Consider the following 27,023-nt stretch of genomic DNA (forward strand, 5'->3'; position numbering starts at 1 on the left):
CTCTCGCCTTCTCTTCAACATCTAAAGAGCAAATAAGATCGACAATGTTAAACTATTATATCTTATGATTCAAAGAAGCAACAAAATTTGTCTAATTCTATGGCAGTTTGGCAATGATGCAGCCCACAAAGTTATGTGATAGCACAAAACCAAGATCCTTGAGTTCTTTCACCAGTATATGTATTTCATAATTTTGTTGTACTACATAACGATCACCAGTCGTTCTATAGTAATAAAACTACTCTATGACATAAAGCTCACTACCACCGTTAGAAACTTCATATTTAGCCTTAGTACGTCCCATATTTTTTTGTCAGTAGATACCGTAATATATTCATCAACTATGAAATCTCCTAGCACACTAATTATTGTCCTCTTGACTATAGTATCAACATCCTAAAACACACTTTTCTCTTCAGATGAGTGTGGTCTTGACTTCCTAGAACATGGTTAACACACTCTAGTTTTGGCAATAAAATATCAATACATAGCAATTAACTACAATATGCATCTTTGATGCCACCCATTTGTAGTGAGTTCCCTAAAACATTCAGTTTCAATATACTTGCAAAGCCAACTATAAAAAAAGCTCCATCATGTTTTTGGATGTTACATAATTATGTATTTTTGGTTGTAGTTTAATCTAGAAAAATGAAACTAAGATGTTGGTGACAACAGAAAAGTGCATGTACGAACTTAGCATGATGAACATGAACATAAGAGAGAGAAACGGTCTATGTCGACCGCGACCATGCCACGTCTCGTCTCGGCGGTGGCACAAACTTGTGTGGCACATCTCGGTCCTTTTCTTAACCACTTGGGGTAATCAGATAGGTCCAACCATATAAATTATATTACCATCCCATTAACCACTCATATGATGCTCAACAATAACACCTAAAGCTTGTTTAATACGATCTTTTAGAATTATTAAATATTTATATGGCCCAAACCTTAAAATACTAACAAATAAGGGGAAAACATTGTGAATGAATGTGGAAGTTGCTTTTTTGCCAAAAAATGGTACTTCACAGTTTTCTTCGTCACTATGCCCAAATTATAATACTATATGACCTACTGATGTTACATGGGCTACTCACAGGCAAATGGCATCAAAGCATGTAAGCTTGGCCTTTTCAAGCAAATGAAAAGCATGACATGGTCATTTGATGAACAAAAAGGAATCGCGTCAATTAAAAATTCTGAGGTCGTTGTTGCTACTTGCTGCCCTCGAGGAGATGTTTGATCTTTTTATTCTGGTGAAAATTTAGACTGCATATCGGTTTGTACACGAAGGATATGTTTATATAATGATATTTAGGAAGTTCCAAAGACACATTGTCCATTCAAAACTGCTAGCACTACTTGGCTCTTTGCCGAGTGCCTAGCTCTTTGTCGAAAGCTATTTATCGGACACTCGGCAAACTATTCTTTGCCGAGTGTTACACTCGTCATAGAATGACTCTCGACGAAAAGAATCTCTTCCGAGAGCCAAACTCTCGACATAAAAAGGTTCTCGACAAAGACTTCTTTGATGAGAGCTCAGTACTCGGCAAAAGTGCTCTCGGTAAAGCGTCGTCAAAAACTTTGCCGAGTGACGGCGACTTTCCTTTGCCGAGAGCCCAATACTTCTTTGTCGAGTGACAGCGGCAGAGCTAAAGGGTGATTCGTGTGGGCCACAAACCACCCTAGCCCAAAACCAAGTAAACTATAAGTATTAGGTATAAGAAATATTATATATAAACATATTAGTTTTAAGCAGCAACTTTGTTTTATTTATTTGAGGTATCTATGAGGACAAGACAACACATCATAGAAAATATGTGAAATTGAGCTCTTAGACTTGCAATCGCACCAGATGGCTATCTGGTTCTAGACCAAGCGTGCACAATGACGCTTTCAAGAAGATCTAGCAGGACTATGCCTATAACCTGTTCTGGCTAGACTTAGCAAGACACATCATATGTTTTTCGTTCGCGTCAAGTCGTTTAATTAGAAGAAGGTCGTGCTCACCGTGCAGGTATCATAAATCTGATCGACAACACTCGATCGATCAATTCTCATACAATGCACAATATATACAACCATTTTTGGTTATTTTTTTAATATTTTTTAATGTCAAATGATTTTTATACTTTCTATTTTTAAAATGTAGATGATTGTACGACCTTTTTATTTGACCATATTATATTTAGTAATTTTTTATTACATGTCTATTTGTGGATTGTTGTATTTATATTGTGAAAAAACAAACTGGACCACCCATCACTAAAATCCTAGCTATACCATTGTCGAGTGATGGCGACTTTTCTTTACCGAATACCTACTGACACTCGACAAAGACCCGACAAAAAATACTCCGCAAATAATCCTTTGTCGATGTACAGTTCGTCGAGTCCTCTTTAACGAGAGTCACACTCGGCAACGAGTGTTTTCTAGATTTTGTCGCAAACCAGTCTAGTATGGGCTGCTTGGTTTGTGCCAAACTTGGTCACACATGCATGCTCATGAGCTGACCGGAATTTGGCAAGAAAAATGAACTCAAATGCGAATCTGGAAGGAAGCTTAAAAAAACCCCGTAAAACTTCATGCCGAATGTGGTCAGCAACACCATTTTTTCATTAATAAAAGATTGACAGACATACCTCTTTTTTGTCGGATAATCGGTCCAGCACACGTCCTGAATAGCTAATTCTTGGGTACCCGTTCACCAAGATAGCCTAAGAGCACCTCCAACAGACTCGCTAATCATCTTTGGCTCGTCAAAAAAAATGAAAAAGCACGTAAAAAACGGATCCAACAGTCTCGCCATCTTCCTCGCTTATCTATCTCCCTCGGTATCACGTTCAGTTCCCTGGCTATCTTTGCCGAGGTGCTCCAACTCGCCATTTTGTGCCAGCTCGATCTCCTGCCCTCCCGCTCTCGCGCTTTCCCAATCTCGCGCCATTCAGGTCGCGCAACTGTGCCTGTGCTTTTGTGCCCTCGCCACCATTTAGAGCCCGCCGCCTGCCGTATTCTTCTCGCCGCTGAAATCTTCCATCTCAATGTTCCATCCGCCGCGACCCCATCACACAGAGAGTGGAGAAACTGGGATTTGCACCGGATCTGCGAAGAGGACTTCACAGTTTCTCCTAGGAAGGGGGGAAGAAGACCAATGTTGCCTGGACAGAGAAATCCCGGAATCCACCGTCAGATCGATGCACCATCGGGTGATTCCTCTCACAATCGAAGATGGGATGCCAGAGGATGTGCGAAATGGAAGCCAATTCGATGGTGAGTTCTACTTTATTGCTAAATGCAAATTATTTCAGAAGCTGTTCAGTCTGTATTGCCATTGTGTTCATGTATTTAAAGGAACCTGATAATTTATAGCATTCCTTATTATAAATCTCTAGCTGGTAACTGCAACAGCGGCGCCATTTGTTTGTTAAAGTAAAGTAATCGGTCTGCACTTGCTTGCGCGTCAGGCAAGGAGTGGGCGGGGCACTTTTTTAGCTGGTGATGTGAGGTTTGCTGGTGGTGGCCTGAAGCGACAGGGAGACATTCCATGTCTTGAGATCTTCCCAAACAAATGCACCAATTACACTACTCCTTTGTGTTCTGTTTCCTAAAGAGAAATTAATGGCGACATGCAAACAATTGTATACATAATCTGAAACGTTCATGTATATAGAGTTGTCAGATGTGTATTACACTAATCTCATAATCATATAATTTTATTTATCACAGGTGCTTTGTATATAGAGTTGTCGAAACATGACATATAATTTTATTTATCACGTACAGGTGCTATGGATTCTGGGTATTACACTAATCTCCTAGTCAATGGTGTTCAAGAATCTCAAGCACCTCCTAGTGATGCAAGAGCAGCAGCCAAGAGTTGTCAGGGTAGAAGCAAAAATTTTAGAGATGATGAAGACATTCTTCTTGTGTCAGCTTGGCTAAATGTGGGCATGGATCCTATTCAAGGAGTTGATCAAAGACATGGCACACTGTGGACAAGGATACATGATTATTTCAATGCAAACAAGATGTTCGACTCAAATCGTTCTGAAGGATCTTTAATGAATCGTTGGTCTAGTATACAACATGATGTTAATCTGTTTTGTGGATGTCTGTCTAGGATTGAGGCTAGGAACCACAGTGGGTGGTCAATTGATGACAAGGTTTTTATTTAAGTTTGAACATTATAAGTATTTGTTCTGTATGAAAAGCTGAGATAACTTTATATTCATGTTTATTTTGGTTTGATATTTGTAGATCGCAAATGCATGTGCAATGTTCAAGGCCGAAGATCCGAAGGAAAGGAAATTTTCATTCCTTCATTGCTGGAAAATCTTGAAGGACAAGCCAAAGTGGATGGATAGACGGAAGGAAATTGGAAGTGCAAAAAAATCAAGCAATAAGAAACAGAAGACAACGGCAAATTCTTCTCCAGCATCAGTTGATGCTGCTATTGCCATAGATGCCCCTTTGGGAGGTGTTGATCATGAAGAACCGTCAGGAAGACCCGATGGTAAGAAGAAGGAGAAACAGAAACTCCGGCAACGTTCGACCATGGAAGCAGTAGACTATCTAATTGCAAAGAAGAAAGAATCTGACATTCAGAAAGAATTGAAGAAAGAGGAGAGGTGCAACAAAGCCTTTGCTCTACAGGAAGAAAGGCTCAAATTGGAGAAAGAAAAATTTGCGTTCCAAAGACAGTTAGAAGAGGATAGAATTATTGATTTAGACCTGAGCAACATGAACTACAAGCAACAACAATATTATGAAGATCGTCAGAACGAGATTCTTGCAAGACGTCTGAATGTCTAGAGTTGTCTAGTTATAGTTATAGTGTCCCTGATAATTTTTCTAGATTCTTGTCATTGTTTCCTTCCCATCGTTATATTATTTGTGTCGCCTGAGAGAATATGGTGCTGAAGCAATAATATATTTAGAGACTTATCTATCTTTTTTATAGCTCTCAATACTTCATATTTAACTAGTATTATACCTAATCTGTCCCATGCCAATCGAATCAACAGGGATGAATCCTACATTGGTGAGATGCTGGTAGAAATTGCTCATATTATTTGTTGGTAAATTTTCAAGACTAGACAGTTTTTTGAACCAAAGCGGATTTTGGAACTGGAAGGCATATGTGGACCAGAACACTTATGTGCAGATTGAAGTGGATTTTTGCTAGACAAATCTCTCTGCTTGCATGATTGAAGTGCATATGTGGCCCAATACACTTATATGCTTTTATTCCTCACTGCCATCTCATTTCTAAAGTTGGAAAGATTGAACTGTACCTTGCTCTGAACTTTTTTCCTTCTTTGTTTTCTTATTGTTGCAGGGAGGCAATCCTTTGGATTTCAAAATGTAGTCGATCCAATTCATGCATATGCTGCCAAAGCTGTTACTGAACAACTAGACCAAAATGAGAACCTTGTATCAGTGAATGCAGATGTCTGCAATTTCTGGGAAAAGGATGTCTGCAAGTTGGGTTCGTTGTAGGGATCAGCAGGGGTTGGGTTGGTTGCAAGATCAATTACCAGCCTACCACTGAGTCTAAATTTAGAGAGTCTGTTGGTTACCCACACTTCAGGAAGTTCTATATTTTATAAAGCCATCTCCAAAACTCTAAAATTAGCTAGGAATTATAGCTACGCTGTTGGAGTTGCTCTAACACACTAACTAAGCGAGTAGTAGTAGTTATCAACATGCATGCATTTATTCGTGGAAAAATCAATCTCACATGTAAAAACTTACACCTTACAAAGAGACAGTGTGTTGCTCTTCAGACACTTGTGTCTACACAATAGAACTAGTATGAATGACTTGCTGAGTGACAAGCTCTATTTTGGTTGGCTAATCAGCAAGATTATATTCTAAATCGGATGACGAACCGTCATTTAATCTGACTAAATGCGCGCTCCACACATGTCCTTTCAAGATCCCAGAGCCCTTGGACCTGCATGCAAAGCTGTTGCTGTCTCTTTTTCCTAAAAGAATCAGATCCATTCTAGATTTGTCAAGGGAAGATCCACGAGAATGATGTCCCACGACAAAGCATAGCACCGATAGGATCTTGAGAAGGACATGTCTCAGGCAAGAAGAACTAACTAACTATGGCAACGAGGGGAATTCTATCTGCATGAACCAAACCCAAACAGTGACAGCTAGCTTGCTTCTGGAACATGGTCCTGGTTCGGGCACATTCGGGGGGATATCCAGGTTTCGAATGGAGAGGTTTGTGGTATATATAGCATAGGCCATGGAAACATAGAAGTATATGAGGCAAGGAAACAGTGGGGGAGGAAAAGGAAGAAGCTCAGGGTGAGAATCACAGTGCGGCTCTCCTCTGGCATGAGGGCGCGACTGAGAGGCACGAACAGTTTCTGGCCTTCTCCTGCCAATGCCAAAGGAGAGTTGCCCTGCCATTCGTTAGCCCTGCAAACAGCACGCACATTTTCCAGATACTGGTGGTGTTTTCAGTGGATCATTGTCGAGTGCGCACTGAGCGAACGAAGGTATATATGTCCATGGATGTGGTTTTTATACATCTTTCTCTGCATCTTACATTTCACGCCTCCTCCATCTAGACAATGCCGTCTAACTATCCGCCCACTAAGAATAAGGTAAAAGTCTAACTACCTGCTCCAAACAAAAACAAGATTAAAAAAAAGTTTGGAGCAAGACAGCGTAGAGTGTAAGGGCCTGTTTAAGAACACTGTTTTTCAAAACCACGGTTTATAATACCACAGTTTACGAATGCTATGACACAATCATGGTATATTTTACATCAACGTAATCCAACACTTGTTTGGAGATACAGTATTTTGGTTGTCGTATAGGAGAGAAGGAGAAAAGGCAAGACTGTAGTCATGTGTCAGCGAAAAACTTTGGTCCAGACCAAAGTTTTTTAGACTTTTACTGCCATTCATTTGTGTGATTTTGTGGGTTCTGTCTATAGTGAACCGCTGAATGATGTGATAAACTTGTATGATTATGGACTAATTTTGCAATCTTTCAAAACCTGAGTGTTGATGTCACTTGATTGAGCACCTATGTCATATGGTTCGCCAGATTTCTTGATACAATAGCAATGATGACTATGTGACATTTGCACTGAATCATTAAAAAGTGTTTGCTTGAGCTCGAAGTTCTGGTTCTGATTGTTTGATGTTACACCTATGTAATGAAGTAAATGGTGTAGACGCTAAGGTGGCTGTGAGTGCTTTATTTTCCTTGTTTGCATTTTTGTATTTGTAATGACATGCTATGCTTCGATGTCATTTTCTTCACATTAGTTATAACCAGGTCCTTTTTTTGTGACAAGGACCATCAAGATGCTACCGTCAAGAACAAGCCATACCGAAAATCAAGGTACCGTCGTGGTGTCCCTGACCCCAAGATCAGGATCTATGATGTTGGGACGAAGAAGGGAGTGGATGAGTTCCTCTTCTGCGTTTACCTGGTGAGACCTTGTTAGATTATTGTCATCTCATATAGATTGGAAGAGATTGGAAATTTTAAGAAGAATATTGACTTATTATGGATTGAAACACATCTAATCCTGCTCAATTCATATAGATTGATACTGAAATGAACAAGCCATATGAGTTGAGAGAAGGAGAACGTTTACAATAAGGCTCTTGAGGCTGCGCGCATTGCTTGCAACAAGGATGCCTTCCACTTCAGATCTTGTTCGATTTGCTCTCAACCCATATGTATTTGGTGGGATTGAATGTGTTTAAATTCCAAACAAATTAAAATCTTTCATAATTTTTTCTAATCTCATCCAATCCATATGGGATATGAATAACCGAACAAGTCTTAGGGTCATCCATCCGTTCCATGTCCTTCGTATCAACAAGATGCTTTCATGTGCTGGGGCTGATACTCGTATGTATAGATGGCCAACACGAGGCCCGCGAGCCCGGCACGAAGCCCGCTGTTTGGGCCCGGTCCGAGCCCGGCACGACCCGACACGAATAAGCGGGCTGGGCTCGAACATGAAACTAGGCACGGTGGGCTAGCCCGGCACGACCCGTTTACCTCTAAGCCCGTTTTTTAACTAAAACGTGCTTATCGACCCGCATAGCCCGCTTTTTGGCTCGTTTTTTCGTGCTAAACGGACTGGCCTGACCCGTTTAATCTCGCTGCGGGCTGGGCTTGGACAGGAAATTGAGCCCGCGTGCTTAGACGGCCCAGCCCAGTTTTCTAACTGTGACTGGCGGGCTGGGCCGGGCCGGGCGGCCCGTTTGGCCATCTCTACTGGTATGAGTGCTTTGGGCAAGCCTCAGGGTACCTGTGCTCGCGTGGACAAGTTAGGTCCTCCTTTCTGTGCGATGCAAAGGAAAGCAATGCTAATCACGTTGAAGAAGCCCTCCGTCGTGCCAAGTTTAAGTTCCCTCGCCGATCGACAAAAGATCATCCGCAACAGGAAGTGGTATGTGGGAATGAAGATGCTTTGCTGTTGAACCAAAGTGTCAAGTCGCGGCATTGACGAAAGGTTTGAATTTGACTTGTTTGGTTCATTGTCTTGATTTTTCAGGGGTTTCACCAAGTTCGCGCGTGCTGAGTATCTTAAGTACAAGAGCGAGGGTAGGATTGCACCTGATGGTGTCAATGCTACGGTAAAAAATGTTATTCCAGCTATTTATTTATGTGTTTCCATCATATTCTTCACATGAAGAACCGATCTCAAATAATATTTTTCTGTTTTGATTCAATTCCAATGTACAGAATATGCCAATTTATTTAATATCGGTTCATCTTTTGGCCTTTGCGCTGGGAAGGCGTTCCTTGCAGAGAACATTCAAGCGTCTGCTTTGACTACATTTTTCTGCCGATTCAATTACGGGGTGTTTGGTTCGATCCTGCTAAAGACTAAAGTTTAGTCTCTACCGTATCAAATATTTGAATGATAATTACAGCTACTAAATATAATCTAATTATAAAACTAATTATATAGATAAAGGCTAAAAGACGAGATGAATTTATTAATTCTAATTAAGTCTATATTTATTTATTATAATTAATATTTAAATATTTGATGTAACATCAACTAAACTTTAGTCAAGAGAACTATGCTAGAGCTATATATGTTAATGGCTATTACTTGCAGCATGCATGATCTACTTGTGTAGCCCAGTTTCATATGGTAGTTAAATATTCATAATAGATTTTATGAACCCTACTATATATTCCTTGTTAACAAGGCTACATCTCACTTATCTGAGTGGGCACGATTGATTTTGTTTCAAAAACTACTTATTACTCCTTTTGTCCACTTGATGAGTCTGATCTCTAGCAGACTCTCTATTTTACTTCTCATATTACTTTGTATTTTAAACTTAAATTACAAAATAGTGTAATTTATAGTGTAAAATAATACTTTACACTACTGTTTACAGGCGAAGAGTGCGACGAGTAGAAAAAACTCATTTTCTAACAAAACGAAGGCTGGCATCGTACAATGTGCTCACTTTGCCTGTGTAAACAGTTGACAAATTTCTGTGCTAGGAGGAATTTCTCGCACCAGCACAACCTTTTAGAGTCACACCATCTTATAAAGATTTATCACATCAATAGATATATAATATAATTTTTGAAGAAACAAATAAGATTTAAATGATATCCTAAATACTACTATTTTATTATATAAACTAGGTGGGTGCCCGTGCGTTGCAACGGAAACATTTCGTCAGCATAGAGAACGCAGCTCCTACCAATCTAATATCGAAAGTCTCGACGATCATAAGCTCTGCCGCTGCCCCTAGGCAGCAGCCGCCACCAGCATCAGGCGGCCCCCAGCAACGTCCAGCACGCTCCCTATGCTGACGAAATGTTTCCGTTGCAACGCACGGGCACCCACCTAGTAAATAATAAAATGGATGGGGGAGGAGGAATGTTTTTAGTGACATTGCTTTAGCTTTACTGTTCTTGTGGCATTCCAGTCTGGTAGTTATTGATAGAATAAATAATTAATAATATATTGAACTTCTGGAACCAAGGATATCTGAACAGAGTCTTGTTACATTCCTTTGATTTTGGCTTCCACCCCTGAGAGGCCAACATCAATTCATACTAAAGGCTCAATATTATTTATGATGTCTAACAATAGCAAGACATTAGGTCTATTTTTTTGAATTTCCTCTCATTCATTGGGTGATTTTATTTGAATAATTCCAATGTCCATGGTTCCTTGAATCTGTTTTCTTTTGTGCATTTTTCTATCATAAATGCTAGGTTATCATTTCTTAATTAATAGACTCAATTGCTTTGTCAAGGTTTTCTTTAATATGGATTTCATTATCATGTGCAGATAGATGAGAATGTCCAACGCGAAATAATTAACCATAGATCATTTGACCTGTGGGCAGCAGAAATGAATAATAAAATCAAGTGGCTTAGATTATTAACACATAATAATTGAGGAAGATTAATAAGGACGAACTAAGAGTTGGTGGCCATGGAGGTGGGGTGATTAGTGACTGGTAGTGGAGATAGTAGGGCGGGTGACAGGAAATTGAGGTTGTGCTGGCACAATCAAGCTCATAATTGCCAAAATCGAGCCCCCTAATGTCTTACGGTTACAGACGATAGGCTCTACTGCTGTACCAGGCCCGCCCTTCCCCAGACCCCACACAGTGCGGGAAGCCTACAACATTGGGTACGCCCTTTAATAAAAATATGTTATGTAGGATTAGAAATATTGACTTAGTTAATCCTGGAACATCTTTCCCCATTTTGCATTGCATAAAAATTTTAAAAGAAAAAAATCCTTAATTTGAAGTACCTCCTGGGCTCCTAATGTCCTACTCATTTTTTTTCAATCCAAACATAGCAGCAAATAATGGTTACTAATAACACAGGTAGCTAGCTTATTGGGACTATGCTTCTGTTCCAGCTGATTTTAGCCTAGACTTCACTCTTACTGCTTGGTGTTGGCCATCAGGCATGATCCATTGATCCTATATAAAAGATTCAGATTGTGAATGGGATTATAATAATCTGGATTATTGGTTAAAATAATCTGGGTTGTTTGGAGCCTTGGATTATAGGTGCTAGATTATAGGAGTTGGTCTTTTGAGCACCTACCACCTATAATCTCGTATTAGCAGGTTTGAGATGTCTTTTGAAACCTTACACTGAAGACTGCTGCAATATCTGAATCTTTTATAACCTTTCAAGTAATCTTTGACAAATAATTAGAACTAATTACCAACTTTTGTTTCTCTTGCACTTATGTAACCAGTCAAAGTATTGTATTTGTTTTTACTTATTTTGCAACAGCAAGGTTTTTTCTTTATTTCCTGTTTTCATTCTGTTATACTATTTTTAACATCAACGCCTTTCTGACATATCTATTTTTTCTGGCAACTTAGGGATTGAAATACTGGTATCTGGGATGAGGTATCAATTTGAGTCCATGAATCCTTGTCCCCTTCTAATACTACTTTATCCATCTTTTGTCATTGCGGCATCACCACTGATACACGAAGAGGAGGTGCACAGAGAAGAAATAACTCATTGACTTTAATCCTTTTAATCCCTGGGTGCTGACATGCAAACCTTGTTGTTCCGTGGTATTAGAACCTACTCTAGATTCACACCAATTTCCCACAACCTCTGAACTACTCTAGATTCACACTAATTTCCGTCACCAGAGAATCTAAGTCCATGAATGTATTTAAATGCCTCCATCTATTATGAAATAAAATAGGACACAAAAATATATTGAATGTACATGTAAACAGATCTTAGTGAAAGCTTAATGAGCTCACCTATCGGCTGCCCTTAGCAGCTGTAGCAGAGACAGACATCATCACCCGCCTTGTGATGAAGCTCCAGGAGGAGCTCCGCGTTCAAAGGTGCATATAGCTCACTAAAAAAATATTGGGCATGCAACTAAGGCAAATTCGTTATGGGAAAATTCAAAATTATTCTAAATAACTTTGGACATTTGTTTTCACACCGTTGGAGTACTATACCACACATCGCAGTCATGGATGTGTGATGTATACAACTATGCACACTGGCCATATATGTCATTTTAATTCTCTTTTGATTTGCCTTAAACAATGGTTGTGATATAATGTTAGGTCATGTCATCGCCGTGCATCTTCCCTCCATTCACTGAACAATTGACTAAAATAAGGCCTCATATCTCCAGCTCAAAGATTTGGTCATGATTATTGTCTTGAGCACATGCTTGCCTCCATGACAATGATCTGGCCATGATACTACTACCCAAACAAGTGAACAAATAGTCTACGCAAAGTTATTCCATAAATCCTACTACCTATGAAATCCACTACAGTTCGTTGCTATTTTTAACAAGTAGTTGAGATTACTATGTTTCTTCTACTATACAATATGCGAAACTGGTTGTGCCATCCCTAATTCCTGCAAGTTACAATACAATTTTCAGAACACTCACCACACAGAGCGCTCCGATGACCTTGTCATTATATGTCTCAGGGTCATATGCCTGCATCTCTAGCAAATCGTTGCCATCGTCTTCCCTTGCTCCCTCCTAGATATTTGTCACAGTCGTCTGGTGCCCATCGATAAGCCACTGTGCCCACCTGTTCTGCACGTTGGACAGCCTTATCACGCGCTTGTTCACACCGCTAATGTCCACCTTGATAAATTCATCTGCAAGCTAATAGTGGTAAAGTTCATACAAGGGTTTCAATGACGAAGTCAGCACGTCGATCGACAGCCTCGGGTCGTCCCCTGCGAGACGTGGAGATCGGGAGAGCATCACAGCGAGGCGGCGTCCGGGCATCGCGTAGTACCTCTACAAAACTGCAGTGAAAAAATACATACACCAAAAAATTAAATCAATGATAATATATCGTCCACCACACCAAGCCCCACCCCACGTCCCAACCTCAACCCAAAAAACTTGGTAAATTGTACAACAGAATCGTGATCTCTCTTCCAGCCCGCAGAAATAAGTACAAGCATGGAACACTACCAGCACAAAACGGAAAAATGGACTAACCTACCATCTGTGGTGTCCCGGGAGCCATCCAATGAAGAATTTCCTGAAATTACCAAACCAAAGGCCAACCAATCAGACCGATTAATCCAGATCCAGTCATAAATTAAAGAGAGAGGGGCGCTAGAAATTTATACCTCGGTTTGCAGCTGCCACCGCCGCCACCCGAGGTCCCAGATGGCGCGGAGATGGCCGGTGTCGCGGATGGCATGGAGACATCTCGCTACGCGAGGATACACAACAATGCTGGAGCGGCTGACGCGTGGAAGATGCAATCCGCTCGCGGCGCGGAGGCGAGCGTACGTGCGGAGGATGGAAAGGCGACAGGCATGGAGGCGGCTGACCTGGACACCACAGTGCATGATGGCGTACTTATCGGCGTCCAACACCCGCTCCTCCCAGGCGCAGGCAGGTTTTTTAGGGTGAAGCGTCGAGCGAGTGTGCGTCGGCCACCGGCTCGCTCGATGGGCGCGACACGACAGCACTGCGCCGGCGGTCGGGAGAGAGGCCACGGAGACGCGGGTCGGGGACGGCATGGGGCCGCACATCGACGCCGACAACGGAGCTCCTCCGCCGTCGTCCCTCCGCTCAGACCCAGGCGTCGTGACCGGGAGGTGGGGGTTGAGAAGGACGGCGGCGACGCTGGTCTGGGCCGTACGGAACCGCGCTTCGACGTCGAGAACGACACTCTTCCGCCATGGTCCCTCTCGCTCGGACCCAAGCATCGTTGAAGGGGCGGCAGTTGTGGCATCGAATACAGTTCTGAGATGCGAGGATGGGGCGGTTGCGACTGCGAGATACGGGGATGGGGCAGGCGCGGATCGGTCGCGAGATTAGCGGGGGGGGGCAGATGCGTGGATCACGCGGCTCCGATGTCCCCGCTGGTGACGGTTGCTGCGGGGATGCGGAGACGGGGCGGGCGCGGATCGACGGGGGCGCGACTGCGAGACGCGGGGACGGGGCGGGCGTGGATCGGCCGCGAGATTAGCGGTGTGTGGGGGGGGGAGGGCGGAGCCACGGTGGTGTGGACGCCCTCCTTACCCTCTTATGGAGTAGTAGAGATTTAGTTTAATTTATGATGTTTTGACTGCTGAATGTGCATTCTCCGTTCGAAAAGGGGAAAAGGTGAACAACGTACAAATTCTTGTTTCAAGAATTTTTAATGCCAAACAAGCTCATCTCCCGTTTTTTTTCCAAATATCCCTACCTTCTCTTCCAATATAATCGAATAAACCGCCTATTATGAATAATCATCCAGCTCCCCCACGCTCTTGTTTACATTGCAAATAAGGGACGGGAAAATTACCGTGAATAATAACAATCATTACAAGTTTACAATATATATATATATATATATATATATATATATATATATATATATGCCAGATTTGATAATCAAAATTTTCGTGCAATCGTCGTGTAATTAAACTACTAAAAGTTATACAAAATTCTAAAAAAACTACAGACGTACTTTATTTTACTCTACCATTATATTAAATTTCAAATTCTAACTCATATATTGATAGATAAAAATAAAAAAGATTCTGTCACTATAAAGGATTAAAAATGGTAGACTTTTTATCTATTAATATATGATGAATTAAAATTTAAAATTTGATATATTACTAAAGGAGCTGTTTGGGACCGTTTTACAAGTGAAACATTAAATCTATATCTATTTTTGCTTTTTAAATCAGTGGCATAATTTTTATCAACTCTACTAAACTGAAGTCAGCAAAGTACCTTTTAAGGAGCTCAAGCTTATTAAAACGATAAAACGTTGGAACGCTCATTGGTGAAATTTTGACTTTTAAACGTTTAAACTTTGTTTAAACGTAGTTTTAAACAAATAGGAAAATATCAATATATCATAATTTCAGACAATAATCTCTACTAACTATTAAGAGCACAGTGTAGACTGCCCCCGCTCTCGCGCGCCCGCGCGCCAGCGAAACCCCGCTCCCGCACGCCCCGCCATCCTCCGCTACCGAAACGCCGCAGCCGCCGCGATATCCGCACCCACGCATCCCGCGCGCCGCAATCCTTTGTCCAACGCGGATTCCGCCGCAGCCTGGCACCTAACCACCGCCGCGATTTTAGTGGGAAACCCCATGACCGCCGCGGATTCAGCACCCACGCTCGAGGTGCTGTCGCCCAACATACTGGACCTCTCGTCGCTGCCGCTCAAGAGCCTTATCATGCCACTGCCGGGCTTCGAGGAGGTCGCGGCCACCGAGGACCTCGCCATCACCAAGAAAGGGGTTCTACCTCCACTCGTCGCCGCGCAACAATGCCGGCGTCGACGGTGACCTACAGCCGCCTCCCAGGCTGCTCCCACTCTTCCCCGTGCAGTTGCCGACCGGCCGGCCGTGAGTGCGTGAGTGCTTCTTGGCTTCCCCTCCCTTTCCTCTAGGCTGGCTCACTTCCGCGTGGTATGCTCTGCTGCTCGCTGCTAATCGCGATGCTCCTCAAGTTGGAGGTCGACCAAATCTGTGAGCTAGGTTCGGTCAACATTTTAGGGTATATGATCCTTGATTTATTAGTTCCAAGAAAAGAAAAAGGAAGTTCTTGGACGACTCTGTTGCCAATATTCCCATTTAAATTGAATGTTGTGCTAACAAGATAAAAACTTCATCCCAAATGGAATGTTCATTCTATTTTTTGTCCTAAGTCAATCCACCTTAAATTTGGCAAAGTTTATACAAGAAAATACCAATTAAATAATTAATCATGTTTATATCAGTATCTCACCATCTAAGCACCATTAGATTCATCATGAAATAAGAAGTTAAATCTTCACATCATTACTCTGGTTAACGTGGGAGAATCAGCTCCATTAAAGCAAACATGGAAGCCGCCTTTTGGTGTGAACATTAAGTTTTATTATACAATATATGAAGTAGACTTTCCTGCTCTCCTATGGGAGGGCGCATGATTCAGCACATTTATTTCCAGTTATGTGTGCTTGCCAATCAACTACTTCACCTTTGTTCTATTGCAAATATTTGGTATGGACATTTGATGTTTTTGTTATATTGCAGTATTGAATTTGATCGTGATGATGAACTATTTGCTACCGATGGAGTCTCGAAACGTATTAAAGTCTTCGAATTTTCTACTGTAAGTTTGCTTTGTCAGGACATGTCCATTTCATAGTTCATTGTAATTGAGAATAGTAAGGTTGATTTGCATCATTACTTAGGTTGTTAATGAACCATCAGATGTGCATTGCCCAGTTGTTGAAATGGCTACCAGATCTAAACTTAGTTGCCTGAGCTGGAACAAGTACTCAAAAAATATTATTGCAAGCAGTGACTGAGGGTATAGTAACTGTGTGGGATGTTCAGACCCGTCAGGTATCCACTCTCTATTCGACAGTTCATTCTGCAATGGCTGTATTGTAATTCAAACTGAGGCATATGGTTTCTGTGTATTATGCCATGCTAGAGTGTGATGGAATATGAAGAGCATGAGAAGAGAGCATGGAGTGTTGATTTTTCTCGCACAGACTCTTCAATGCATCTAATGGTTAGGTCATAGACTCATAGCTACACCTAATTCCATGCTAGAATATAGTATGTCCTTATTTTTTTTGTGTAAATCTAATATTTTTTGCATCACACTGTTTATGCATTAACGAGAGAAACTATTGACGCGATGAAGGAATCGCGAGTTCAAGATGTCCTTGTTTCGATACATTTGGTTTGTATCATATGACACCATTTTGTTCATGCAAAAACTATACCAATGTACTCTATAACTGTATATTATTTTTAGTTAAGTGCACATAAGAATGGAATTCCAAGAGTTCTGTGCAGAAGCAGTTAGTGTGCACCAGCTTGAAGCATTGGATAGATGGGAGCAACATGTGTGATCTGCTTATCAATCAATGCCAGTTCATCTGGTGGTCAGAATGTTGTCGGTGAGAGTTCCCATCCCAGCGTCGAGGATTAATAATTTATCTGTTGGTGGGTGATGAGCATCGGGTAGTAGAATAAAGGAGAACATGTTGGCATAAAATAGAAGCAGCAATTTGGGTTCCTTACTGTCCTATTGGCAAGGCCGTATTGGATTTGGAGGAGGGCACATGGGCCTCTAAGTGCCCGTTTGGATATTTTCTACTATCACTGAACTAATACTATAGTAGATTTCCGTAGGTTTTTTTTATATGATGTGTCACATATGCTCAACCTATGCACTGGCCAAAGTGAGACCGGCGCGAAAACATGGATATGAGCTGAAGCAATAGTGGTAGTTGAGCATATGATGGTTGTTGGTTGTCTTCACCATCTCTTCGATGGCTGAACCATGGGGATAGTCGAGGCATTTATCTGAGAGAACTCTAAGCAACTGATTTTCCCTGCTTTCGTTGTTGTTCTGATACACGTTTTAGTTTATTTTTTGGCGGAAGTTTCTATAGTGCGGGCATAATGAGGAAGACCTTGATGTGTCTGATCTAATTGATGAGAAATACCTTCTACTCATTCTGAATGCCCGTTTACTGTATGTTACACTTGTTTCTTTGTATAGACCCAACTATTTATTTGTTTGTTTCTTCGTATAAATCAGCCGAATGATTAGGTGGGAAAGGGAGGATTCCAAGTTGTACGTGTAGTGGCGACAACGAGTGGAGCTACAAAGAAAAGATTGAGTTCACGACCTACTTCGCATCGGAGATCTCTGAAGGGCTGCTCTTTGAGATGGAGGACCAGATCCCTTCGCTCGCTGAGCTTGTTAAGTTCGGCAGTTTGCTGGATTTCCATCAACAATGCTCAGAAAGATACAGGTACAAGGATTTAGGCTAAATTTTTTCCATTTTTTATCGTTATTGGTATGTAAAAGAACTTGTTTTTATGTGTCCCATGTGGTGTGTGCCGAGAGATGCATACGGTTGTACTTGACGAAGTGATTTACTGAAGCATATTCTCATGAAGCTCGTTATTCAGTTTAGAATCAAGTTTGAAGAACTTGGGTGTTCAAAAACTGAACAAAGATAAGTGCAGAAAAATGCCATGGAAATATTGGAGTCTAAAATAGGGAATTGGATTCATTTCATGTGAATTGATGTAAGTAATTTACCTCAGAGGTATGTTGCTATGGTATAATACTGCTTTGGTGACATTTGGCTCTTCTTGAGACAGGTCAAACTTCTTTTTGCTGGGGAGTGGCAGCTTTGCGACCAAGTTTTTGAATGTTGTCAATCTGGCTGCTCTACTTAGTTGCAGAGAGGCAATTGGTATGAGTAAACAATAGTATGATCACTAGGCATGTAGGGAAAAATAACTCAAACATGACTGACTCTTTGGTGCTATGGCATTATAGCTGATGTTGATGTCAATTATTGCAATACTCTGTTCTTTCGTATGAAGATGAAGCATGACACGTTGAATGTCGGGGGTCCTTATATGGGTGCACTCTTCTTTGGTGGGCTTATGATCATGTTCAATGGCTTATCTGAGCTGACGCTAATTGTCTTCAAGCTGTCTGTATTCTTTAAGTAGAGGGATCTCCTTTTCTTTCTGGCATGGTCCTACATTATACCTCATGGATCCTCAAGATACCCATATTGTTCCCGTTTCATCCTTGTTTTTATTTACTGTTTATTGGAAATATGATCTAATATGTGCTTTCATGTAAGTATAACTTTTTTTGTCTTATTGACTGTACAAATGTCACTTTAGTCTAGAAAACGTGGAGAAGTGCTTCATTTGTACACTTGAGCTTTTTTGTTGTCTATTGCCATATTCTTCTGGATGATCAACCTCTTTCGGGTAGGTTGTTCTCAACATAGTATTTTCTTTTCTCAATGGTCCATCTCGTTCATTTGGGCCTACGCATTCAAATTTGTAGATAGAAATCTACATTCCATAGAGAAAACCTAGGGATTTAGAATTTTGTCTATCATATATGCACATCATATTTACAATAGGTTTTAGAGAAATCTACAAAAGAAGGATGAAGATAAGGATTTAATAAATGCAAGCTACAAGTCCACGGAGATAGTTGATATACAGATTTTTGCACACTTTGGTTGGCGCTTCACGAATAGAATTTCGTTTTGATGGCGTCTTTTAGTTGTTTCAGTTGTTAGGTGGTGATTTGAAATCAGTATCATGTAATAGCCGTTATATTGGCTTTCCTGTTGCGTGAGTCTATTTGTAGATGGGAGAGTCATGGTTGTGACCCTAACTTCTCCTGAAGGGAAGACCAAAATTGTTTCCATTATCTAAAAAGTGTATTTTTATTAGAAAAATCCACCACCAGATATGCACCTGCAATTTTGCAGCCAACAAGACAAGTCAACAAGTGAGTCTCCAACGCGGCACACACGGGAGAGGCTGGAGTCTGGCAAGAGAGTCAAGCCCTCGCCATGAGGGCACCGGAAGCTGACCTCATTGTTGTTCAACTTAGCTCCTTGGGGAGGACCTCGATTCGCTCATCTCCATCTCAGACCTGAAGGACTACAATAACATGATGAAGCAGTACGGGAAGCTAACTGTCGCCACACCTATTTTCTTTCTTGCGATGAGTGTTGAGCAATCATATGATTCATATAATTTACATGCAACTAGAACACATCGTTGTTGAATGATCAGATTTTAATGTATACGACTATGATTTATCCCTTCTCGTCAAATAATATGAGATATTGAGGTGGCTAATAAATTATCTATTGTTCATCTCCATGTAATCGTTATGCACTAATCTTTAATAACGAGAGCATAAAACGATAAATAGTGCTTCCACGTCTCATTATATCTTATCATTAAATGTTGACTCCGTAGCAAAGCACAGACATATACCTAGTATGAAGTTAAATACCAAAACAGAGAGGTTAGTGACTTACCAAAACTTCACCCATGAGCTAGATTAAACCCCAAAAGTAACTAATAGACCGGGCCCAAAATAGCTAATTGTCTAAAATGCATAAAACACTGCGTTTTACAGTTTAGAACGCCAAAACGCTAAAACGTGGTTTCAACCTCTAATTAGAGTTTTGACGTTTAAACGTAGTTTAAACATCGTTTAAACATAGTTTTAATAACACTGAAGGAGCTACACCAAAATAATGAATCTGGTCCTAGATTCATCAATTTAGTAAATGAAAATTGTAAATTTAGACCGTCTGACTAACTTTTTATAGATTAGAGCTATTTTTACGAATCTAATGATGCTGCAAATAGACCACAAATAATGAAGTACATCTATTTTTTTAGAATTCTTTGTAACTCTTGTTAGTTTGATTGCACGATAATTGCATGAAAAAGTTAATAATACCATTGTCAATACTATGAAGTTTTTGCTAATACTAAACCAATAGTAAGAACATTTGAACTGTCTCGTTTTAGACATCATTGTAGAATATACTCATACAAATATACCCCCGTATGAGGTTTCGTCTCTCTGATATAGCAGGGTGAGAATTACAAAAGGCAATACAACATGATAATTATTGTTCCCACGGTTATACATCGCAAATTGGGAACAAATAATTTATCTTATGTCATTCATCTATCCTATCATCGAAGTCTTTGGCTTGTTACTTTGGGATGTAGGATAACTATCTTTGTTGTGTGTGGATACTTCACACGATCATGAGTGAAAAAACAGCTTGAACCAGTTGGTACAAAAAGCCCAAGTCTAAAGGATGACAATGTTCATGAACTTCCTCTTAGCAAAAGCCAACCACCACTTGTTTGGAAAGCCATTAGCTCTGTATGCACAGTTGAGCAATCTTCCACTTGTTTCCTCCCTTATCTGCTTCAAATAATTCCTCAACAATTCTGCATTCAGACACAGAATGCGCAATCGTCAATTTATCACTGGAATCCATGGGTACAGTCGTTTTGCAGACTTAATCAGTCCTACTATGACAACGAACATAATTAAGTGAAAATAATAATTAGCATATTACTTTTATACATAGAAAAGACTAGTCTTGAAAAAATATGTGCATACAATTGTAGACGAAAATGTATACCTGCTTCCTCCTGGGACTGGGGAAGAGTGAAAAGTCCAGGGAAAGGAAACCCTGGTTCCCCAGGTACAGGAACTTTCTCCAATCCCAGATTAATGATTGCTTTAGTCCCAACAGCTAGTGTCCGGCAACCTTCTAGTCTTTTTAAGGCAATATTGATATAAAACGTCAGATAGATCAATAACTTGTCTGCTGAGCATTTCACATGGAAATTTTTGAAGAAAACATTGGCTCGAAAGAAAGTTATGGCTTCATCAACAATGTCCGCTTTATCTGTATAGCATGGACACAAATAAGAATTTCAGTATGATCTTTATAGTGGCGGAAGTACATTGAAATCTGTGTAGCCACAATACCAGGGTCAGAGGCTGGTGCCGGGCCCTTGATATGAGTTTTCAGTGGAAGCAAAGGACAGCTGCAAGCTTTTGTGATCCCATCATCATCAGCGAAACTAGAGTGGTAAACCTGGCCATTCAATTCATGCATTTATTATTAGCGTCTAAAAAATACACCGCACGTAGATACCAATTAATCAGAACCAAAATGTAACTAAAATAACCAATATGGGAAAAACCAATGTAAAAGGTCCATCTAAAGTAAATAACCCATGGAAAGGTTTCATTAACAGTTTAACTCCATTCATTAACAGTTTAACTCCAAATGAAGAAGTATAATTCCACAGCATTTATGTTCTGATATTACTTTTCTTGTCAGACTACCTCAACTGCTGTAAGAAAAGTTCATCATACAATAACAAGAGTGCATCATACAATAACAAGAGAGCAATCCTGAAAGTTGATTAGTCTTGAAGGGCGTCAGAAATTTCATTCTTTGTTCCTATTTTAATTGTGTCAATTTTCTCCTTTAATCATAGTTCTGTACTCTTGCAGAATATCATATGCAGATAATCCATCTGGTTTTTATTTTGCAGATGTAGCAGCTAATAAGTATTGTACTCCCTCTGTCACAAATTATAGGTTGTTTTGGGTTTTATAGGTACATAGATTTTGCTATGCACCTAGATATACACTATGTGTAGAGTAAAACTACATATCTAGAAAAGCCAAAAACGACCTACAATTTAGAACAGAGCTAATACCTTGTAAGCTAAAAACTGAATATAGAAGACCATGTCATTAATTTGGATCAAGGCATCAAAACAAGTTGTCAGATTATAACTTAGGATATAGAGCAACACATTGAATTAATCAAAGACAGCACTATTTTTGTGGTAGTACTGTACCACAAATATTTCACAGAATTCTGCATTCTATTTGACAACGCTTAATGGTAAATTACACTAAATTTTTGTGCTCTACCTTAGAACACCAAAAGCATTTCAAGTTACTCAATTCTTTATAACTAGAGTAAATAGTCTCTCTTAGCTTATAAAAATGTGTCGGACATGCACTTGATCCCATTTGATTCTGCAACGAATGACTGGTAAAGTGCTACTCCCTTCCATTCCAAATTAAAAGAACGCTTTGACAACTTTTGCTATGCACTTAGATGTACACTAGGTCTAGACACATAGATAGAAAAGCCAAAACGTATAATAATTTAGAACGAAGGGAGTACTAAATAGGCTTGTGCACCTGTAGGATATCTGCACCTTATGATAGGCTTCCGTAGCTAGTTCTAGCATTCATCATTCTAGCCTTTTAGGGACTTCTAATATCGAATAAGCATATTTAAAGTGGCTACTCGCTAAGCTTCTGATCATGAATACAACTTTGCCACAGGTATAGATGCAAGATTGATTATTGATCAAATTGAAAATGGAATATACACCAGGACACAATATTTATGTAGACCACATTTCAATACCAATACTATCCATATGAAGACAGGGCATGTCAGCAGAGAATAACATCATCCATCCACACTAGGAAGGTACAAAATATTCAGATCCTATACGAGTAAAATGTGATTCTGGGAAGTCAAGGGGGGAAAAGAGATGGGTACACAATAGGAAGGTAGGAAATATTTTCAGATCCTATACGAGCAAAATTTAATTCTGAGTAGTCAAGAGCGAAAAGAGATGGGTACCATGTTGCGTGTCCGAATCAGGATGAGCCAAGGTCGTAGCCGGAGAGGAGAGCAGGTGGTGAATCTGGGGAGGCCAAGATCGGGAGAGAGATGATTTTGGGGAAGGAGGGGCAGAGATCGTGTTTGCCCCCTGTAGGATCGTCGCTGCCGGATGACTAAATGCTCCTTTACTCGCGAAGAAGAACGGTCACGGGCGCTTCGGATCTTGGCGGCTTGGTCGGTTCCTGGCTTCGGTCGGCTTGAGGCGCGCGGGTTGCAGGGCGTCGTGCGCTGGGCGGCGGGTCGTCGCGCAGGGTCGCGCGCTTGGCGCGGTCGGGCAGGGGCGCTCGGGGTCGCGGCTGGGCAGCCTGGCTTGCTCGGCGTCCTGGTGTCCAGCGGCTTGGAATCGGCTGAAGCAGGGAGAAGAGAGGAGAGAGAGAGAGCCGGCTGGGAGAGAGAGATGGGTGGGGGGAAGAGAAGCAGAGGGCGGCGGCGGTAACAGGGAGCGGCGGCTGGCTGGGAGCAGGGTGGGCGCGCGCGGCGGCTAGTTAGGGTTAGGGGATGTTGGGCTCTGGTGGGCCGGTTTAGAATTAGGGTTTTGTTTGTTTGTTTTTTCTTTTCTTTTCTTTTCTTAATTTCGAAATATTCATATATTCAAACTAGGAAGACGCACCCGACGACCCAGAACGCGTAGCCGTCGATGTGCCACGACTGCACCAAGTTCTCCGCGTTTTTAAAGACGACCTCAACATAGTCCCGCATGTTGGCCGCCATCACAGACGTCTGGAGGTACGCGCCGCCGCCCGTCGGGTTGTCGGGCATGCTGCCCAGCGTGAAAACTCCCGGGATGCTGTAGAAATCAGCAACCTTGAGAGGAGTGTCGGCCGGGACGAAGGAGATGCCGTTCACTGCATATCTCAGCTGGCCGTTGATGGTTGCCCGCGAGTTGGCGAGCCTGATGGTTCTTGTGGTGTTGACGAGACCGTAGTGGTAGGAACCCTGAGGGTTTGGCCTTGGTCCACTCGCTGTCAGGTTCCATCTGCTCAGGGCTTGTTCGGTTAGCTCTCAATCCATGTGGATTGAGTGAGATTGGATGAGTTTCAATCCCAAACAAGTTAAAGTCTTTCTAAATTTTTTCCAATCCCAACCAATCCATGTATAATAGGAATAACCGAACAAAGCCTCAAAAGGTAGGGAACAGAACGACTCAATGCGTCAGTAGCTGATGCTGTTAGGTAGTCTGATGATGATAGCCAAAACAAAGTAGTCTTTACCGGATGGATCTAGCCTGGTTGAGAGAGAAATCGATCTCAACGGTAGGCGCCGGGGGAGGCAGCACACTTGCAGCACCATTTGAGCTGCTGTAGTGGAGGATGGCAGCGGTGGTGAGGACAGGGGTGGTAAAGCGTGTGGAGACAACTATGGAGTAGTCTGCAGGTGGCTGATCAGCAGTAACAAGGAACGAGTATGATTGGCCTAGATGGACGTCGATGGACGTGTAAGGGGGTGTTTGGTTTCTAGGGACTAATGTTTAGTCCCTCCATTTTATTCCATTTTAGTCCCTAAATTACTAAATATAGAAACTAAAACTCTATTTTAGTTTCCCTATTTAACAATTTATGAATTAAAATGGAATAAAGTGGAGGGACTAAAGTTTAGTCTCTATAAACCAAACACCCCCTAAGTGCTCTGCATGGTGTGAGACCCTTCCACCTCGACCAGCAGCATGGAATGGCCTTGGATCCTTATGTTCATCGGTGTTGCGATTCCCACGTTCGACACCCGGAACCGATACGTTTTCCCTGGCAAGATCGAGCGAACAAAGCTCAACACAGCTCTGTCTACATGAAGAATTACCAAGCATGTCGTCAGATGCGCTCTTATGTTCATATATAGTTTACCTTGATCCACCGTGAATCTATTGCCGTTCCAGCCTTGGCCATTGATAAGAAGGCCGTCAGGGAATGGCAGGTCATTGCCACTGTCCAGAATGCCTTTCAGGTCCTGCGGGGATTCTTAGTTAGTTGTAGTGTTACCGGTGCACCAAAAAGATGCAGTGCAGTATACTTCATTTAGGACAGGTGGATGCCCGTGCGTTGCAACGGGAAGATACAATATCACGATAACTCATGTACAAATGTGTTATAATATTATAGAAAAATGTTACAAATGTGTTATAATGTTTAGGAAAGAAAACAAACCCACAACCTGTGCATTCACTGGGACCTGAAAACATTAGGTGGACTAACCTCTCCACAGGACGAAAAGGCAATAGAGTTGCAATTGCAAGCACACAAAAAAGTGGCCTGCACAAGAAAGTGTATATCATGGCAGATGTTCTTCGGACTTGGAAAATAATACACGAGAAAAAGAGGACATGGAAAATATGTAGTTCTACACGCCTATTGTTGATGCACCATCGGTATTGCACGAATCAACTTGTCTTACAATTTCTAATAATAGTCAAATATGTCGACAACCGTACATTAATCTAATCTTCTTTAGCGATACTGATAAGTCATTGTTGTATGTTTGGAGGGATAGCATAGCGGCATGAATTCTCCTCATAACTTAATATATTAATTACAAAGTTCCTTCGAAGAATCTTTGTATCCTACACACAAAGACATAAGAGAACAAAACGTCAAATTTATATTATGTAACTGAAATGTATGTTTGAACATGAACCAAACGTACTCCACTCACCCTATTAAATTCCATTCGTCTACCACTCCCCCACATGACCATAGCTTGTAGAACGAAGTAGCTTGTATTAACCCTACAGAATAATGTTTGGCCAACTATATTATATACAATGGTTATCATAGAAAAAATTTAAACTGTTGAGAACATGGTATTGAGAAAATACTCTTTTAAGTCCAATGGAAGACCAGACCGAATTGTATGTTCCCACTTAAAAATATCATCTGCCCATCCAGAACGTTTCTTATTGTAGGCAATCTTATATTTCTTGGAGGCCATGATAATTGCTTCTGCAAACCTCTTGTATGGCATGTGTTTACACCAATCTTGAGTGGGTGTAAAGTCTATAAAAGTTACGTGCTTTTTACCATGATCGATTATGAAAAGTGCGTAGCATCCGTTGAATTTCCATGGCATAAGAACCTACAAAATACCAGTCATTAGGATTGCAACGAAGTGCCTTTTATAAATACATTCGAAATGAACACATACTTACATATTTACAACCAGTGATATAATAGTTCAATGAAGGCCAACAGTCGAGTGTTTTGGCTAACTCTTCTACTGTAGGATCCTGATGGTACTTTGGAAGTTTACCAAAACCAACCATTCTCTAGATAAATATATATACATGTCCACATGAGGATTATATGTATAGATACAATATATTACTACATTATTGATTGGAAACAAACTTACCCAGAAGCGCATGTCCATATAATGTTTTTTATCCTTTATCATTTCATCTTTCGACATATGTGACTCTTTAATGGCCAACAATCGAACAACCATGTCAAAACATTTGAGAGTCATATCTAGATTTACCCTTAATACGTTTTGCAGGTCTTTGACAGATATTTCTATCTTAAAAGGGTTGAAACTTCGCACCCATGTCATCCTGTAATACAACATGACAAAAGTATATATCAAAACTTTACGTAGTTGGTACATATAAAATAGATAAAACAATGAGCACTTACTCTAATGTCGTATCATCTTGGATTGTCATGATGTAATCACATAGAACATCTATTAAATCGGCTTTGGTCACTGGCATGTCCTTTGTGGAAAGGTCACTCAGTAAAAACTCATTAGTGCACTCATCGGTCGGGATTTTTATAGGAGTTCTTTTATCCCAATCATGAACAAACCACCTTTCTAAGTCTGCTTGAGTGATGGGGCCATCATCATCTTCCATCAATACTTCGTTTTCTTCAGATACACAAAGTAGTTTCCTCTTCTTAGGATTTGTGGGACTATCTAATATCTGAACATAAGAGGAGCATCCAGCATCGACTTCTTTGTCATACT

The 27,023-nt window shown here is 40.9% G+C and overlaps 3 protein-coding genes, 1 long non-coding RNA gene, 2 other non-coding genes and 1 pseudogene across 7 annotated transcripts; 5 read left to right on the forward strand and 2 right to left on the reverse strand.

The window, feature by feature from the left end:
- The first annotated feature begins 3,791 nt into the window (after positions 1-3,791).
- On the forward strand, positions 3,792-4,866 carry LOC103627015 (glutathione S-transferase T2-like). The gene is made up of 2 exons (XM_023300084.1): positions 3,792-4,166; positions 4,261-4,866. The coding sequence occupies exons 1-2, from the start codon at positions 3,792-3,794 to the stop codon at positions 4,813-4,815; spliced, it is 930 nt and encodes a 309-aa protein (XP_023155852.1). The 3' UTR covers positions 4,816-4,866.
- A 1,469-nt stretch (positions 4,867-6,335) lies between these two features.
- On the forward strand, positions 6,336-6,426 carry MIR399i (microRNA MIR399i). The gene has a single exon (NR_121170.1). It is a non-coding gene; the product is annotated as a microRNA MIR399i (primary transcript).
- An 838-nt stretch (positions 6,427-7,264) lies between these two features.
- Positions 7,265-9,127, forward strand: LOC103628538 (60S ribosomal protein L10-like; annotated as a pseudogene).
- A 6,842-nt stretch (positions 9,128-15,969) lies between these two features.
- On the forward strand, positions 15,970-16,524 carry LOC109939948 (uncharacterized). Its single transcript, XR_002262371.1, has 3 exons — positions 15,970-16,123; positions 16,206-16,359; positions 16,451-16,524. It is a non-coding gene; the product is annotated as an uncharacterized lncRNA (long non-coding RNA).
- Positions 16,525-17,425: 901 nt separating this feature from the next.
- LOC111589377 (small nucleolar RNA Z105) lies at positions 17,426-17,493 on the forward strand. The gene has a single exon (XR_004849805.1). It is a non-coding gene; the product is annotated as a small nucleolar RNA Z105 (small nucleolar RNA).
- Positions 17,494-20,321: 2,828 nt separating this feature from the next.
- LOC100216873 (actin protein 2/3 complex subunit 3) lies at positions 20,322-23,585 on the reverse strand. 2 transcript variants are annotated; one of them, XM_008683070.2, is made up of 4 exons: positions 23,031-23,585; positions 21,338-21,446; positions 20,985-21,254; positions 20,322-20,871 (listed from the first exon to the last, which is right to left on the reverse strand). In XM_008683070.2, the coding sequence occupies exons 1-4, from the start codon at positions 23,031-23,033 to the stop codon at positions 20,816-20,818; spliced, it is 438 nt and encodes a 145-aa protein (XP_008681292.1). In that variant the 5' UTR covers positions 23,034-23,585; the 3' UTR covers positions 20,322-20,815. The 2 variants fall into 2 exon arrangements, with proteins under 2 accessions (XP_008681292.1, NP_001136734.1); NM_001143262.1 differs by having other exon boundaries at positions 20,329-20,787; positions 23,031-23,557.
- A 75-nt stretch (positions 23,586-23,660) lies between these two features.
- On the reverse strand, positions 23,661-24,985 carry LOC103628539 (L-ascorbate oxidase homolog). The gene is made up of 3 exons (XM_020538122.1): positions 24,911-24,985; positions 24,284-24,450; positions 23,661-24,048 (listed from the first exon to the last, which is right to left on the reverse strand). The coding sequence occupies exons 1-3, from the start codon at positions 24,983-24,985 to the stop codon at positions 23,664-23,666; spliced, it is 627 nt and encodes a 208-aa protein (XP_020393711.1). The 3' UTR covers positions 23,661-23,663.
- Positions 24,986-27,023: the final 2,038 nt, after the last annotated feature.

This window comes from Zea mays, chromosome 5, assembly GCF_902167145.1.
Source record: "Zea mays cultivar B73 chromosome 5, Zm-B73-REFERENCE-NAM-5.0, whole genome shotgun sequence".
Taxonomy (NCBI): domain Eukaryota; kingdom Viridiplantae; phylum Streptophyta; class Magnoliopsida; order Poales; family Poaceae; genus Zea; species Zea mays.

What these genes read in the sequence shown, in the direction of transcription:
- LOC103627015 (XM_023300084.1), top strand. Translation starts at nt 3,792, where the DNA reads ATGGATTCTGGGTATTACACTAATCTCCTAGTCAATGGTGTTCAAGAA. An exon ending in GGTGGTCAATTGATGACAAG is followed by an intron (nt 4,167 to 4,260) that starts GTTTTTATTTAA and finishes TGATATTTGTAG; the next exon opens with ATCGCAAATGCATGTGCAAT.
- LOC100216873 (NM_001143262.1), bottom strand. An exon ending in GGCACCAGCCTCTGACCCTG is followed by an intron (nt 21,255 to 21,337) that starts GTATTGTGGCTA and finishes CATGCTATACAG; the next exon opens with ATAAAGCGGACATTGTTGAT. An exon ending in CCAGTCCCAGGAGGAAGCAG is followed by an intron (nt 20,788 to 20,984) that starts GTATACATTTTC and finishes GTCTGAATGCAG; the next exon opens with AATTGTTGAGGAATTATTTG.
- LOC103628539 (XM_020538122.1), bottom strand. Translation starts at nt 24,985, where the DNA reads ATGACCTGCCATTCCCTGACGGCCTTCTTATCAATGGCCAAGGCTGGA. An exon ending in TAGATTCACGGTGGATCAAG is followed by an intron (nt 24,451 to 24,910) that starts GTAAACTATATA and finishes ACTGCTGATCAG; the next exon opens with CCACCTGCAGACTACTCCAT. An exon ending in AACCAGGCTAGATCCATCCG is followed by an intron (nt 24,049 to 24,283) that starts GTAAAGACTACT and finishes AGCCCTGAGCAG; the next exon opens with ATGGAACCTGACAGCGAGTG.